The sequence below is a fragment of the Camelus dromedarius genome, chromosome X, assembly GCF_036321535.1.
Source record: "Camelus dromedarius isolate mCamDro1 chromosome X, mCamDro1.pat, whole genome shotgun sequence".
In the NCBI taxonomy this organism is placed as follows: Eukaryota; Metazoa; Chordata; class Mammalia; order Artiodactyla; family Camelidae; genus Camelus; species Camelus dromedarius.
This window is the reverse complement of record NC_087472.1, coordinates 101116311-101132533: the sequence shown is the minus strand read 5'-3', so window position 1 is coordinate 101132533 and position 16223 is coordinate 101116311. Positions and strand designations below refer to the sequence as shown.

The 16223-nt window shown below is 41.5% G+C and overlaps 1 protein-coding gene across 1 annotated transcript in view; it reads right to left on the bottom strand.

Moving 5' to 3' along the window:
- Window positions 1-11760: 11760 nt before the first annotated feature.
- The window catches only part of SCML2 (Scm polycomb group protein like 2), a 91761-nt gene continuing 87298 nt past the window's right edge, over window positions 11761-16223 (bottom strand). Inside the window, exons 14-15 of the mRNA XM_031445805.2 lie at window positions 14544-14695; window positions 11761-13485 (exon numbers count right to left, since the gene is read on the bottom strand). Of these exons, the coding sequence (XP_031301665.1) occupies window positions 13357-13485; window positions 14544-14695 (281 nt within the window). The 3' untranslated portion in view covers window positions 11761-13356. The remainder of the gene's footprint in view (window positions 13486-14543; window positions 14696-16223) is intronic.

Below are 16223 nucleotides of genomic sequence, written 5' to 3'. Positions count from 1 at the left end.
AACTGGTAGCCACCAGGGTAATTCCACCCTTCCCAAAATGTTCTTCACATAAAACACAGTATAGAAAAAGTGTAGCATGTAAGAGATTTGAGTTCAAACTTTGTCTAAGGTTTTCCAGGTTTTGTACTCAGGTCCAACACCAGCTTTGTGAACAAATCCAGAAATAAGGCAGCTTTCAAAATGTGCCCTTAATAATGCAACACCCACTACATCCGTGCCACCTGCCCTTCAGCTGCACTGCTCTCTGCTTGCCGCCACGCACTTCATTCGTATATTAAGTAATAAGAGCTATGGTTTACCGAGTGCTCACCATAAGCCAGCCACTTAACATGTCTGATGGTATCTGATCCTCAATACCGTAAGAAACTCGAGTAGGGTGTAGCTCGGGCGGTAGAGCACATGCTTAGCATGCACGAAGTCCTGGGTTCAATCCCTGGCACCTCCTCCAAAAATAAACAAGTAAACTTCATTACCTGCCCCCACCAAAGGGAAAAAAAAAAGACTTAAAAAAATACTGTAAGAAGTCCATATTACTGTCCCATTTTAAAGATGAGAAAACTGAGGCTTAGAGAGTTTTGCTCAAACTTACCACAAGGTTAGTGACAGAGTTATGATTTCAACATACGTATTACCTCCCTCCCCTGCCGCCCCCTACCCATAGCACATGCTCACATCCCCTGTTATTCTACCTCCTGCTCAATTGTTTCTGGAAATGTTTCACATCCCTTGAAGCCTGTTCCAGTAAGACATCTGTTCTAATAATACCTGCACAGGACACTTTCCTACAGACCCCTGATAAGGAATGAGTAGCTCCTCTAAGATTCCACAGCGGGTTACCTCTATCTCCTTTTAGCACTTAAGTGCTAAAGTCACTTTGCCTGATATTAGAAACCTTTGTGAACATTCCTTTCTCCTTCTAAGTTCCTGGATAGAAGTAACACATCTTGTTTATATATTAAATACCATTTCCCTCACAAGATCCAAGAATTAAATGTTATCAAATATAAAGCCCCCAGCACAGGGCCTGGAATTTTGGTTCCATTTCACCAAGTTAGTTATACAGTGACTCTTGGCACTGTGCATCTTCTCATCTGAAGTGAAGGGTGGGATCTGTTTTCTCAGGTACAAATGTAGAGTTGCTTCCCGGTGGTATAGGAGTGTAAATACGGGTAAGCGGGTGCACAGGGAAGCTGAGTAATAGAAAGGATGCACCACGCTGGTGTTAAAATCAAACACAGAGACCAGACTTGGAAATTCCCAGAGCAGACAAAACCAGTTTAGTCACACAAGCAAAGCTTAATTTAGCTTATTTTGCAAGGCAAGTGAGGCTAATTGACCTGGGTCACTTCTTGCTTATGCCTCCAAAAGTCATAGGGGAAACTGAGATTATTCCCTCAAATTGATATGAAGTGACCACTAACCAATTCCCTTTAAGAAAATTCTAATATAACCTATCACTGTGAAGAACAGTCACTGCCCCCCACTCTATTAACATTATACTTCGGAGCCTCATTCCATGTTTTGGTTTCAGTGCTCCTGGTTTGCAAACAGTCTTTTTGGTGTGTGCAAAATAAATGTTTATAATCGCTGCTCAGTGATTCACTGGTTTCACTTCTATTTGTCTGTTTGTTTGTTTTCTGAACCTCTGACCCTGGTACTTGTTTTCAGCTGTTTCTGCCTGCTCTGTGAAAAAGGATATGGAACCTTTATTTTTCCCTCTGCCGGTAGCACAGTTTAAGCTTCTTTCAGTAGGAGGTGCTGGAGAGAGATTATAGAAGGAACAAGTTTTACCCTGGCAATTTCCAGAATGTCAGTTCACAGAAAGTTCCACCAGTGCAGCACCACAGTTATTTGTATCATTCAGTCCTATTTGTGCCCTCGTGGGCTCACTGTCAGCCCTAGAGGTAGTAACTCTTCCTTATAGCTGTTATTCCTATATTCTTTTAGAATTTTCTTTATTTCTTACTAGCCAATCCCTCTTTACTCCAATCTTCTGTTATACTTAATATTTCTTTGTACTAAACTTTCTCTGTTCAAATTACTATGTGACTTTTCATCTTCCACCCAGACTGATCCACTCACCCAGTGTATATGTCTGTCCCTGGAATGTAAATGAACATCCAACAGATGCTCAACAACCACTTCACTTTCATTTCTAGTCAATGCTCTCACACTTTCACTTGACTCCTCTTCTCCGTGCAGGGACACAGAATGGAAGGTGGAAATGCTTTCTTAGTGTGGGTCACTCCTAAGGCTGGCTCTTCTTTTCCTGGTCTGTCTAAGCTGCACCAACCTGGGTAGGGCAGAACAAAGTGCCCAGGAGACCTGGCAGCACTGGGAGAGGTGGGAGGAGATGCTGGTGGTGCCATCTACACACCAATGAGCAATCACTGAGCTAAGAGTGGAGAAAGACCAGAAACGGAGAGAGGTGTGAGAAGCTGAGAGGGCTGCTTTTGCTCTAGGGCATTTACTGATTCACAAAAGGATGAAAGAGGACCAGTAGTACTTCTGGTGGCTTTGTGGGACTGAGGGACAAAAATCAGAATCTGGGATCCACCAAAGAAAAGAGACAGAGACCACAGTCATCATTTCAGAGTAAAAATGACCCAGAAGTAACCAACAGCTAACCACATGAACTGTTCAGTTCAGTTCATGTCATCCAGGGATTTAGCATCCCCAGGTGCCTGGTATAAGCTAACCAAAATTCTTTCCTGTGAAGATAACATCAAGTTATTTCCACAAACAATATTTAAATGGAATGTTCAGCATGAAGTGAAACATAATCAGGTAAAGGAAAGATAAGACAGCAGAAGAAAGAAGCAATAAAAACAGGCTCAGGCCTTTCCAGCTTCCCTTACAAGCAGAGATATGAGCAGAGGTACACGGCTTGCTGCACACTGTATGGAGCTGAAGTGATGACCCAACATTTGTGGGGATGAGAAAAATAGAGCAGAGAAAGGTTGTCGGGGCTCTTGGGATGCAACAGAGAGGACGATGGAAAGCGCGGTCCTCAAGGGAGCTGGAGGAGGAGGGGTGGGCGAGATGCAGAGCATGGGGTGAGACTCCAGCCAATGCCCCCAAGGGAGGGTGGCCAGGGCACTAGTCTCTGTCCTCATACACTGTTCCCGCCCCTGGCTGCACTTGGAATCACCGGGGAAGCTGTAACAACTCCTGTGCCCAGGCCTAGGAGCTAGAGATTCCCACATCCCTGGTCAGGAGCAGCCAGACACCAGGACTGAAGAGTTCCAGGGGGTCCTCACCGGCACCCGGTTGAGGGGCATGGCTTTGCACCCCACGCGTGGCCGGTCACAGGATCTTTGCATTTAATTCTCACATCACTGATAGATTCATGTTACAACCTGGTTCAAGGGCAGCTAAGTGAGCAGCAAGAGGGTGTGAAGTGACTTTAAATGCCCACTGTACAACAATTTCAAAGAACAGCAGTGATCCCTACAGTGTGCAATACACTCCATGGTTTCTATTCAACTCCACCAAAACTACTGCAACTAACAGGCACATGAGAAGATATTCAACATTGCTAATCATCAGGGAAATTCAAATCAAAACCACAATGAGCTATCACCTCACACCTGTCAGAATGGCTGTCATCAAAAGGAACATAAATAACAAATGTTGGAGAGGATATAGAGAAAAGGGAACCCTCGTACACTGTTCATGGGAATGTAACTTGGTGCAGCCACTGTGGAAAATAGTAGGGAGGTTTCTCAAAAACTAAAAATAGAACTACCATATGATCCAGCAATATCACTCCTGGGTACGTATCAAAAAAAAAAACCCCAAAACAAACAAACACCAGGACACTAATTTGAAAAGATACATGCACCCAAAGTTTATAACAACATTATTTACAATAGCCAAGATTCAGAAGCAACCTAAGTGCCCATCAACAGTTGATGGATAAAGAAGATATGGTATATGTATATACTGCAGTATTACTCAGCCAGAAAAAAAGAATGAAATTTTGCCTTTTGCAAAAACATGGATGGGATAGACTTAAAGGGTATTATGCTAACTGAAATAAGTCAGGCAGAGAAAGACAAATACTGCATGATATCACTTGTATGTAGAATCTAAAAAATACAACAAGCTAGTGAATATAACAAAAAAGAAGCAGATTCATAGAAATAGAGAACAAACTAGTGGTTACAAGGGAATGAAGAGGTACAAATTATTACACATAAAATAAGCTACAGGGATATATTGTACTGCACAGGGAACATAACCAATGTTTTATAATAACTATAAATGGAATATAACCTTTAAAAATTGTGAATCACTATATTGCACACCTGTAACTTACATAATATTGTACAACTGTACTTTAATAAAAATTTTGTTTAAAAAAACAAACATAATTGATTATATTCAAGTTTAAATAAACAAATTTTAAAATTACTGATCCAAGCAAAAAAACAAAAACACCAAGAAAACTACTGCAACCTGGTAACGGATTTTACCAAGGCAGTGCTGGCGGTCCAATCAGCGTGAAGCACTGGGAACTGCACAGCCTAGGGGTGAAACCCATCACTTGACAAAGACTTGTGTCCCTGCGTCCTTGCTGCCCTCTCCCCACCCCGCCCCACAAAGGGTTACAATGGGGCTGTTGGATCCAAGGCCTTAAGAACACAGGAGCAAGTCTGACCATCTGTGTTCTCTTTGTAAAGATGGAAAGGCCCAAGGAGGCACAGAGCACAGCCTGCGTCCCAGTGGTTGTGAAACTGGATCCCTTCCACTGGCTCCTTGATGCCGATGGGGGGTGGGGGTGGGGGTAGGGGGTGGGGGGTGGGGAGTTGGGGGGATGAGAGTCGTGTGTGTGTGTGTGTGTGTGTGTGTGTGTGTGTGACAGAGAAGAGGGGGTGAGGAAGGGAAGAAGAGGCTGCGATGGGGGCGGAGAACAGGAAAGACCCTCGAGGGAGGAAGGACACGGGGTAAATAAAAGCCAACCCCTCTCCACTGCTGTATGACCTACAAAGAGGCGACGTCGGGCAAGGTAAGTGTGACGACAGCTTGTCCGCCTCCCAGGCCGAGTCTGGGCCTGAGACGCCAGCTCCGGGGAGCGGTGGCGGCACCCCTACTCACCCCAACCCCCAGGGCGGCCTTCCAACGACACAGAACTCGGGGCCTCTCCTCACGGGCCTTCTTCCTGATAGTGACGCTAGCCCCATGTGGTTTCATGGCCCTGGTGCGTGGCTCCTGGGAGCCTGGTGGGGGTGGGAAACCCTTCTGCACCCCATCACTGAGAACCGAGAATCTGTACCCGGATGTGGCCGCGGCGCACTCGGCCTTCCCTGCCCAGCCCAGAACTTTCTGCTCCCAAGCATGGTGCACCAGGGTCTGCAGCCTGGAATCCAGATCGCCAGCGGTCAATGCTTCTGGGCACCTTCCTGTGTTCTTCTCGGGCCCCAACGCTAATCTAAGACCCCTGCAAAGAGCTGGGCTTCTCAGACCTGGGGCAATCTTGGAAAGTGCCCACTAACATCATTTTCAAGAGAAAGGCGGTTGTGCTGGATGGTTTGCTGGCTGTGATGAACCCAACAACTCGGGCCAACCTCAGAGGGACACCTCCTTCTCTGAGAAGAGCTCAGAAAAAGGTAGAATGAAATAAATGGAGTCGCCCCCAAGGGAAATCTGTGGATGGGATTACAGGAAGTGTCCTGCTCATCGTGGATGAGTGCTTCTGTTTACCGACAGCTCTCCTCCCTGCCCCCAGTAGCGGCCGGAATGATCCGTCCAGAATGGGGGTCTGATGGTGACACTCCAGCCACAGCTCTGCTCCACCCCACCGCACCCCGTGGCCCAAAGTATAATCCTCTCGTTGCTGCCCATAGCACAGCCCTGGAGATCCATCCGAAGCTGACCCCAGGGCCTTTCCTGCTCCAAGTATATAAGGACTCCCCCTCCACACACACCCATCCCGGGTTTCCATCTCTCTCAACACTTGGTGGTTTCCCAAATGCCTCAAGATTACAGAGCCAGGCAATGACCTGGAAGGCAGGGAATCCGTTGTCCTGTAAGTGTGGCTGCAAGCACCCCAGCGGTCAGCTGAGCTCGGCAAGGATGAAGGATGAAGGATTTGAACCTGAACCAGGGTGGACAGAGGGAATGCTCACACACACAGCCAGATTCTTCTTAGAAATGTGGGGTTAGCTCAACCTCACAGGTAAATCAACGGCAGTTCAAGATCTCAAGTCCCCAGGCCAGATAGCTAAGATCTTAACGTTGGTGGCATGTTAGTCCAATTAGACCTGCAGGCGCATGTTGTTTGTTTTGGCCTGTGTTTTCATATATTTAAGCCTACATTTTAAAATTGGGAGCTTTCACATTAAAATCGGCTTTTGAAAAATTAGAAGAACTGTCACCTAAGACTCAAAATCTTGCATGGCAACAGGTGGGCTGCAGCCAGACGAAGCCCCTCCCAGTCACCTGGGCACACCTAGGTGCCACCCCCAGCCAGCTCCTCCCAGTGAAGCCACCCACCTGGCCCAGCCCCGGAGCATGTCTGCAATCATTTTAGCCTGAAAAAATGTTTAAAGCCTTGGGGTAGAAACAATGTTAGGTGTTCATCAGATCTTCCATTTTCTTCTTCCTCTTCTTGGGAAAACCACTCTACCCAGCTCTCTTGCACATAAGGAGGGCCACGTAACTAGTTTTCCCAGTGGGCTCTGAGTAGGAGTGCCGCACGTCACCTCTGAGCAACCAGAACATTCTCGGAGGCCATGTGTTACATGGGCAGAGTCACACAAAAGAAGCAGTAGCTGTGGCGAATCAGACTGCCTGGGAGAAAAGCAAAGCCGCTGAGATCTCAGGGCTTGTTTGTTACTGCAGCAGAGCATAAGTTTATGCTGAACGATCTAAGTGTAGTGACCAAAACCGCATCTCAGTCAGGCAGTTTACTTGTTATTACATTACAGAATAATAAAGCTTAAAAATCCTTCACACTATTGTCATGAGAGTATCCATTCAGCAGGTAATCAGGGAACTATACACATTTGGCAGTGTCCGGAGTGGAACTCAGTGCTGACTGCCGCCGCTGCCCACCCGCCCATAGTTAGTTCCCTGATGGGGGGACGCTCACATGTCACTGACTGGCTTGAGCATTTCAGGAAGGGATTATAGCCGGACACTCTTTTCCAGACCAGAGTCATTCCTTGTGTTCCTGCACTTTTTCTAACAGAAACAGTGCTATTGTTTCACCAGCATTCACGCTAACATCTGAAATACATTGGTATAAAAATGAATGAAGCGAGATGCAGCACTGGACACCAGTAAGCCTCACTTAATGAACGCTTCTGAATGGTGATACTCATGTGCTGGTTATACATTATAGGTCCATTTTCCATGTAGAAACAAGATATATACTCATGTTTAGGAAAAGTAAGCAACATCAAAGTATTTTTAAAGGACTAAAAGGAAAAAAAGAAAAAGAAGAACTCAATCTACACGTACAGACATAACTTCCCTGTAAAGCATATGCTGTAACTCCTTATTCTTCCTGGGACTTGACCTCATTCGGTCACTCACAAACATTGAACACAAGTGAAAACAAGACCCCCGTACTCCTCAGGGAGAAGATCTAAAAATAACTACTGGAGCAGGATGCATGTATCAAATAGTTCTGGCAGCAAGAAGAAACTTTCCATATTTTCCTTTTCAGGGAAGAGCATTCACTCCTTCAAAATCTCACTGGGACTTGTGGCGAAGATTTTCACAATTCAGATTTGAGAGATCAGGACTTTAAACAGAATACTGCGTGTATGCAGGATGATATCAGGGAATTGTTAAGTTTGTAATAAACTGAATTTTAGGACAGTTTTAAATTTACAGAAAAGTTGCTAAGATAGTAGAGAGAGCACCCATACCCATTTTCCCCTATTGTTAGTATCTCAGATTATGGTACACTTGCACAACTAATGAATCAGTATTGGTGTATTATTATTCACTAAAGCACACGTATTCGCATTTCCTTGCTAGTCACCCTTTTCTGTTCCAGGATCCCATCCAGGATACCATATTACGTTTAGTCATCATGTCTCCTTGGGCTCCTCTGGGCTGTGACAGTTTCTCAGACTTTCCTTGTTTTTGATGACCTGGGCAGTTTTGAGGAGGACTGGTCAGGTATTTTGCAGAATGTTCTCCAGTTGGGACTTTTCTGATGATTTTCCTCATGATGAAACTGGAGTCATGGGTTTGGGGAGGAAAACCACAGAGGTAAGGTGCCATTCTCACCGCAGCATATCAAGGGTATGTACCATCAGTGTGATGACTTATTGTTGATGGTGACCCTGATCGCCTGGCTGAAGGAGTGGTGGTCAGGTCTCTCCACTGTAAGCTCCCTCTTTTCCCCCCTTTTCATACCGTCCTCTTGGGAAGGAAGTCTCGCTGCACAACACACACTTAAGGAGGTGGGGAGTAGCACCCCACCTCCTTGAGGGTGTGTCTGCATAATCTGGGATTCTTCTGCACAGATTTGTTTCTTCTCCGTTTGTTTATTCAGTCATTGGTTTACAGCTGTGTGGGCTCAGGGATATTTATTTTATGCTTTGGGTTATAATCTAGTACTACATTGCTGCTCAAACAGTTACAGATTTGGTCACTGGGAGTTCTTTCAGTTGGTTCCTGTGTCCCTTTAACATACGTCATCCTTTTGCTTTTTACGAGCCCATACTTCTGACGCTACAAGACTCATCTTGTATATTCTGTTTCAGTCCTAGAATCGGCCATTTGTTCAAGGAGCCCTGGTTCTGCTGCTCACTACAGAATGGTGTTAAAATGATTAATTTTTAAAGTATGATAAATGGTATGGTCACTTTTTTAGTTTCTTTATCTTCTAGATATACATACGGACCTTTTTATAGATTAAACAATCTAACACATTTGCTTCAAAACAACGTGGAGATGGGACGTGTGGGTGGGAGTGTGGAGCTAACAAGATAGGTTATGAACTAATCATTATTGAAGCTGGGTGATGTCCCTCTGAATATTCCTATTTTTACAAGTACTTGAAATGTACTACAATAAGCTTTTTTTTTAAGAAAGGAATAGTTGATAGAGCTAATATTTGCTCATTGAATCAGGTGACTTATAGGAGATACCAACAGCGAGCACAACTCTGACCTTCTATAGTTTTAAATCCCAATTCCAAAGCAGGAAAAAGGGGGCTCCTAAATAGGAGAGAAAAGTATTAGCCTGGCTCAATAAAAATGGAACGGCCCAGCAACTGGTCTGCAGACATAAGATATAAATTGTCAGTAAGACATGGGACAGCACTGTTAAACTTGTTTTTAAGTGTTTACAGCTCATAGTTACATCTTCAAATCCTAGTCAACACACGCAACACACTGACAGATTTATTGCAAGTACTTGGTTTGCGTTTTTGAGAAATCTTTCAGTATATTCATCAAGATTATGGACTCTTTCAGTTCTCCTACAGCAAGGTCCCAATCTCTGGCCTGTCTGCCTTGGCCACGAGAGGCCTGTGGATCAGCCATCTCCCATTACTGTTCACACATATCTGAGCTGCTCCCTGGTGGTGGTGGGGGAGCCACACTGCATTCATGGAGGACAAGCATCAATGTAAGTTCTTCTATTTTAAACTGGGAGATAGGCTGGAAATGGCCATTTTTTTTTTAAGAATTTTGCTTTTGTGTTCTTTTGTTCCTTCAATCGACATCTAAGTATCTATTATGTAGGAGATACTATGCTAAATCCTGGGAATACAAAAATAAAAGTTATCAGCCCTGGAAGTGCTCCTAAGAAAGAAATTTAGCATTTCTGAAATGGCATCTGGCAGCGAACTCAGGAAACAACAGACTAGGGGGCCCAGAAGAGAGAGAGGCGTGAGAGGTAGGATGCGTGGGACCAGGTGACCTCAGGGGTGCAGGGCTGTGGATGAGGAGCTGAGGTCAACACTGGCAGTCACTCTGCCAGGTGCCTGGCTGCATCCGTCGGTGAGGTGCTGTTAACAACGCAGGGACAGGAGAAGGGGAGCTCGGCAAAGGAAGGTGGGAAAAGATTCAGGTGTGGTGAGCATGGGCTTGCAGGTGGAGACATCAGTAGACACTTGGATATGCAGGCCGAGAACTCAAGGAGAAAGTTCAGGAAAGAAGCTGTAGCTAGGAACGTAGGGGTGCTTATTGTTTTTCTTGTTAGCATTTCGGAAGTATCTCATTAACGTCTAATTTTACGGCCCAGACTGTAGCCTGCAGTAATTTTGTCTTCTATAATTCTGAGTGTTCTTTGTAGCTCAGTATGCACTGTGTTTTGTGAACCCTCTATGGATTCTGATAAACAGTGAATTCTCCTTTTGAATCTAATGTCTATCAATAATGCCTTTTAAATTATATCAGTGTCTGCCCTTTTATTTTGCTTCCTTGTGTCGGACTGAAAGATATAATAAAATATTTTTGCTATTGCCTCTTGTACAGCAGAGAGAGTGGGCAAGCTTAGCCTGAGTATGCGCTCACTGTGGAGAGCTGCTTCCAAGGTTCAATTTCATTAAGCTGCTGGACAAAACAGGGGAACTGTAAGGAGGGATTGGATGCAAACTGTCTGCCATGCATTGTGAAGGTGGGCCCTGGTTTGTACATCCTCCCTACCCTAGAGCCTTTCCCATTCCCTGGATTAACCTCAGAGGACTTAAAAATATAAGCAAGAACCAGTATCACACTGTAGAAACAGCCCTAGAAATTTAAATATACTTCATTTATTCAGCCAACTGTGAATACAGTCCCTTATGTAGCTGGAAAAAAGCAGCACTTTTCCTCCCGTAATCACTGTTCCTAGTCATGATGTTTTTAATTTTTAATTCCTAATAGTATGACAGAAGGGCATGGCTTTTTCATGTTTACACAGAGAGTCTCAGTTTAATAGTCTGGGAAATCCTACTCTGGAACATGTACCTTAAGACACTTCAACTAGAAATCACAGACAAAATACGAGAGCAAATGCTCAATTTGCCCAGAGTGCTTCAGATCTCAAGTTGCAGGATCCTGCCGCCTATAGAGGGTCAAAGGATGGACTGAGAGAGAAAACTAGAGCAAAGATAATTAAGTTCACAGGTAGCTAACACAGCATGATATTCTCTGGACAAAAATTTACAAACCAGACAGTGAAAAAAACAAGTAGTTTTGAATCACCCAACTCTCAGATAGCAAATCGACACCCTCATTCCAGTTACCTGAGCCTCATCCTAGAGCCTCAGTTAGGACCCAAAGAGCAGCAGTAAAGTTTCTGGGTTCCAAGGCAGCAGCTCCTGAGGTAGGTGGGCCGAGAGGTTGGATGTTGAAGGCAATTTAACCACAACCCCGAGCTTTTCCACTAGGTAAGCCAGGAGAGCTGAGGGCAGAGCAGCAGTATGGCTTCAGGCCCCCAGAGGTAAAAGAGCAGCCAAAATTGCCAGCCCGAGGCATGAATTTAGGTGGGATGAGATATCTGGGGGCAATGCCATTTCTAGCACACTTGCATCATCGATAACAGTGCAAGTAACAAAAGCTTTGAGCACAGATTAAGCTCAGTGATTTAACCTCTTACTACTTTCCTGGGGTCTCATTTAAGGCCTCTACAAGAGATCAGTCCTTTGCTCTTCACCAGCAGAACGAGGGCAAGTGTTAAAACCAAGTATATGGACACATAAAACCACAAACTTACGGAGTGCTGCTTCTTCAACTACAACCAATTCATACATTAATGTAATGCGGTGAAAGCAAGTAAAATCACTCAACATTAATTGTTGAGGTTATTAAACTTTATTATATTTTAAAATCTGAAAATTGTAAAACAGTATTTGTACAAACACCTGAGGACTGTTTAACTGGGCACAGCATCTTCACACAATTTGTGAGACCAAGTTTAAATTAGATTTTTTTTATAACACAGAAGGAATAACATAGATGAAACCACCCTTTAAATAGTAGCATTCTTGTATAAAGTACATTTGGTTTTCTAAAAAAGAAAATGTACATTCTTGCCCCCTGGTGTACATTTTATTGGCATTTATAACAAATGGCTAATACTTTTAGCACAGATTCTCATAGCTTATAAACATTACACCAAAGTTATACAAAGTAATAACAATAAACATATAGCACCATTTCCCCTTAAAAGTTCCTAACTTTAAAAATAAAGCCCAAATGGTAAGTCAGAATTAATGCATCTTCCAAAATTTAGGAGAATAAATGGCTCAGAACTAAGTGAATTAAACTAGGAACATTGCATAGGACAGAGAACTTCCCTGTATGGAACCAATCTACAGATTGTTTCATATCCCCTGAAGACTAAGCTGAGAGGTACTAGTCTTAGCAAATGATACACATATTTTTTCAGAATAAAAACGTCTAACTATATAAATAGTTAACCATTACCTCTGTGGCAGTGCAAAGTGCCATATTAAATTCAAAAAGGACAGATTTACTTGTTTGTATACCTACAGGTATAGAGTAATATATAAATATGGTATAGTATTTCTGTGAGGAATAAACACAGACAATAAAATATATATCTTTTAAAAATTTGGGCACAGGTGTCTTCATATAGAGGTGTGAGAAAGGAATGCTTAGTTAAATGTCTAAACTTGGTGAAAATATGTAAAGTTTTGAAATAATAGGTATTTCATTGAAAAAAACTTAGTCATACTCCATCCAAACCACCCTTGTAGTATAATATCTCCTGCATAAAACAACTATTCTATCTATCCTACAATTGTTCGAAATTTTTCAAAAACTGGTAAGAACACTTTATGAAAGTTTATAAGCTTGTTTTTTTCTTTAAATATGAACAAACACAACATACAGAGAAATAATAATGAAAGGAAAATAATTTATATGGCTATTCCTGTTCTGGAAACTGGTAGAACACAAACAGAACATTGCAGTAAGACATAAAACATTTGAGAAAGAGATGATATCTATAGTTGCATCTTTAAATTCTCTTCTAAGTAAAATTTCTCATGGATTTCCTTAGAGAATCTGTCAGTCCCTGACACTTTCCCCTTTGGGATTTAGCTGTTTTGGTTTTACATATAAACATTAACCAAAATCAAAAGTGTTTCTCTATTTCCTGTGTGAATTATATTTGTAAACTGCATAATAAAATAATAAACTGTAAACTGTATCATAATGAAAAGACATAAAGAACTGCCAATTTGAATATGCTAATACTATCATATTAATGTTTTTTATAGAAGACTGGACTGTAATGTAGTTCTGCAACTCTGGATAAAACTTATTTTTAGAGGAACCTTCTACAAAATAAAATTGCTATGAGAATAAAAATACTTTTAAATTAAAAAGTTATCAGGACAACTGAAAATTATGTCTAACCTAAACTTGCACATTTTTTTCAATTATATTTTCCTTCTTTAAGTTTTTCAATATAGTAGCATAACTTTAAGGCTGGCCCCAGCTTCAGCCCCATATACTTCATCATCACATCACTTTTGAGTAGTAGCAGAGCCTTCCCATCAATCTCCTACAGAGAGAAAGAAATTATAATTATTTCATATTTTGTCAAGTTATATATGAGCATGTAAAATAGAGAGCAACTGTACATTTTCAATATATATTCTCTGAATATGCATTTATTTCCTGAAAAACTATTAAAAATCTAACTACGTTACGTGAAGCATCACTTGATAATTTCTAAATTTTAAGAAAAAGGAAATTTAACCCAGCATCTTTGAAAAATAGCCTTAACATTTGAATTTGAATTTATACTATGTGCTGAATAAAATACCACATATCTATGACAAAGAGTAGAAAACAAACTGTAGAAATGAATTTCAGATGGTCATTAACTTTCTTAGAAAGGCTGGAAATACGAGTATGTCAGCATTAATACAAACTATAAATGTGCTATACAGTGTTGTCTTTATGTTGAAAGCTATTCAGTTAGTTGCTAATTAGATGCTAAAACTTATTACTGATTTTCTTACAATATCAAAAAGGATACATCAGACATTTGGTCACTAATTTGACTTGTTAGAAAAGACTATAAACATTATTTAACAGACACAAGACATCCTCCTAATATTCCTTATTTCCTTGATTAAACAATTTACATCATGGAAGCATATTATTTGGTATTCATGAGTTCCTACTTAAAATAAAGCTGCACTTAATCTTATACAGTTGCTGGATTAATCGGGCATCTTAACAAGGAGGACACCCTGTCACAGCTGTGGTTACCCCTCCTACTCCCGGTCCCGGGGCCGAGCAGGGAGCAGGTGGGGAGGAGGATCCTTGTAGCTGTCATTACAAAGAAGACACCTGAGAGTGACTGTGCCAAATCATCTTCTCTTGAGAACTTGAAGACTTGTATTTTAGGTACTTTGGTACCCTTTAAAGCACAGATCCAGCCTCTACCATTTAAGGATCTAATTCTAGGCAAAGTAAACTTTCTCACATATGGACAAATCAGTTGATAGGGTTCCCCCACCATCCACACTAATCAGTATCCAACCGAGGAGCCTGCAGAGAGGTCATTCAAAGGCATTAACAGCAGGAAAACTGGATCAAAAGATACATTACATGTTGCCTGAAGAGGTCGGCGAGGGGGGTGAGTGTCTGAGGATCTACATGTTTCAAAAACAGGATCACTTCATCCACAGACCAGGTTGAAGGGTCCTTAGAGAAGCCTTGTTTCAGGACACTGGGATCAGGTACAGCTATATAACCTGGAGCTTCAATGGGGGGGAAAAAAGACAAATCATACTTGACCTGATCATTATCCTGAAAGAAGAGATGTTAGGTGGGGAGTAATGGTCTCATTCCTGGAACCTTCTGTGAAGTACCCCAGTATGGACCCAGGACTCCAAGTGTAAAATCCAGTGAGAGCCTATATAAAGATGACCTGAGGATGGCTCCCCACGAACATCCCACCTGACCTCCCCCAAACCACAAAAGCAGCTCTTGAAGGTACCTAAAAGCTTCAAAAATCATAAAAGAGACTGAGCGATCCAAGGCCTCTTTGGCCACAGGCAAATACAGCAAAAGATCTGTTACTTGGGTTAAATTAGGTTAATTTAAGCTAACCCATTGCTCTCTTAAAGTATTTCAAAGAATTTCTCTCAATCTTTCCCCTCTCAGTCTCTCCAGATTAGGTTTATTTTACTAGCTAATTACAATGGAAATTCCCAGAATTTACAGTTTTATAGTTGCTTAATTTTATTCATTTCAATGAATTTCAACAACCCCCACGATCTTGGAGAACCAAATTAGTTCTTTACCAAATCTCTGCCATGTATTCAATATGGGTATTTTTTAGCATCATTTTATTCTTTAAAATTCTTGTCTCTCAAGGTTTAAATGCTTACCTGGATTTTGAAGAAAATAAGATTATTTTCTTGCTTAGCTAGGTTAGAAATACCTATTTAATATTATACTGAATACTTCTTTCAAGTTTATTGCATAGTAATAGATATTTTGGTTGAAGGTTTATATGTTTAAAAAAGAAATAACTGAGACATGAAACAATTTAAGTGCTCATATCTTAAAAAGTTGTAGCTGTGCTGTTCACTAAGTTGTGCTAAAATTTCTTTGTGTCCAGATAATTATTCATTTACTCAACCAGAGTGCTCAACTCCCTAAAGTTAGTGTGATAACAGAAGTGGGTTTTGTAATCTGCTAGGAAGATCTGTTTCTCTAACCAAGGGCTGTCAACAGAAATTTGATCTTTTTTTTGTGTGAACTGCCCAAAGTGCACCTTTTCTTTCCTATCATCTGGGCTCTGGCCATTTTAGGGGTATTTTGAGTATTTACTCAGGGAAAGGGCAAAAGAAAAACAGAAGATAAAAGAACTCACAATTGTAAATTTATTGTGTAGCTCAGAATTTTCTTTTTTAGTATCGCAACTTTGATGTGAAATAAAAACACTTTAATAAAATATATCCTCCTTTCCACTTATCAGACAAAAATGTTGGTCTACCAAGAAATGCTGCTGGGCTGTATCAACCCAAGTAAAAATGATGATGGTTTAGACCATGCCATGCCTAAGGCATTCTAACAATTCAGAAAGAAAACTCTTCTCCTTTAACTCAAGAAAGACTCAAGTTAATATTAAAAAACTATTGGTAAGGCTAATCATATTTCTAAATTAACTTATATTTTTGTGGGATTTTTGGTTTCTGTCATCAGAATCTGGTATAGTTAGATCTTGAGTAATATGTAACTACTTTTATGGATTACTATGAATAAAATATATGTAAAGAT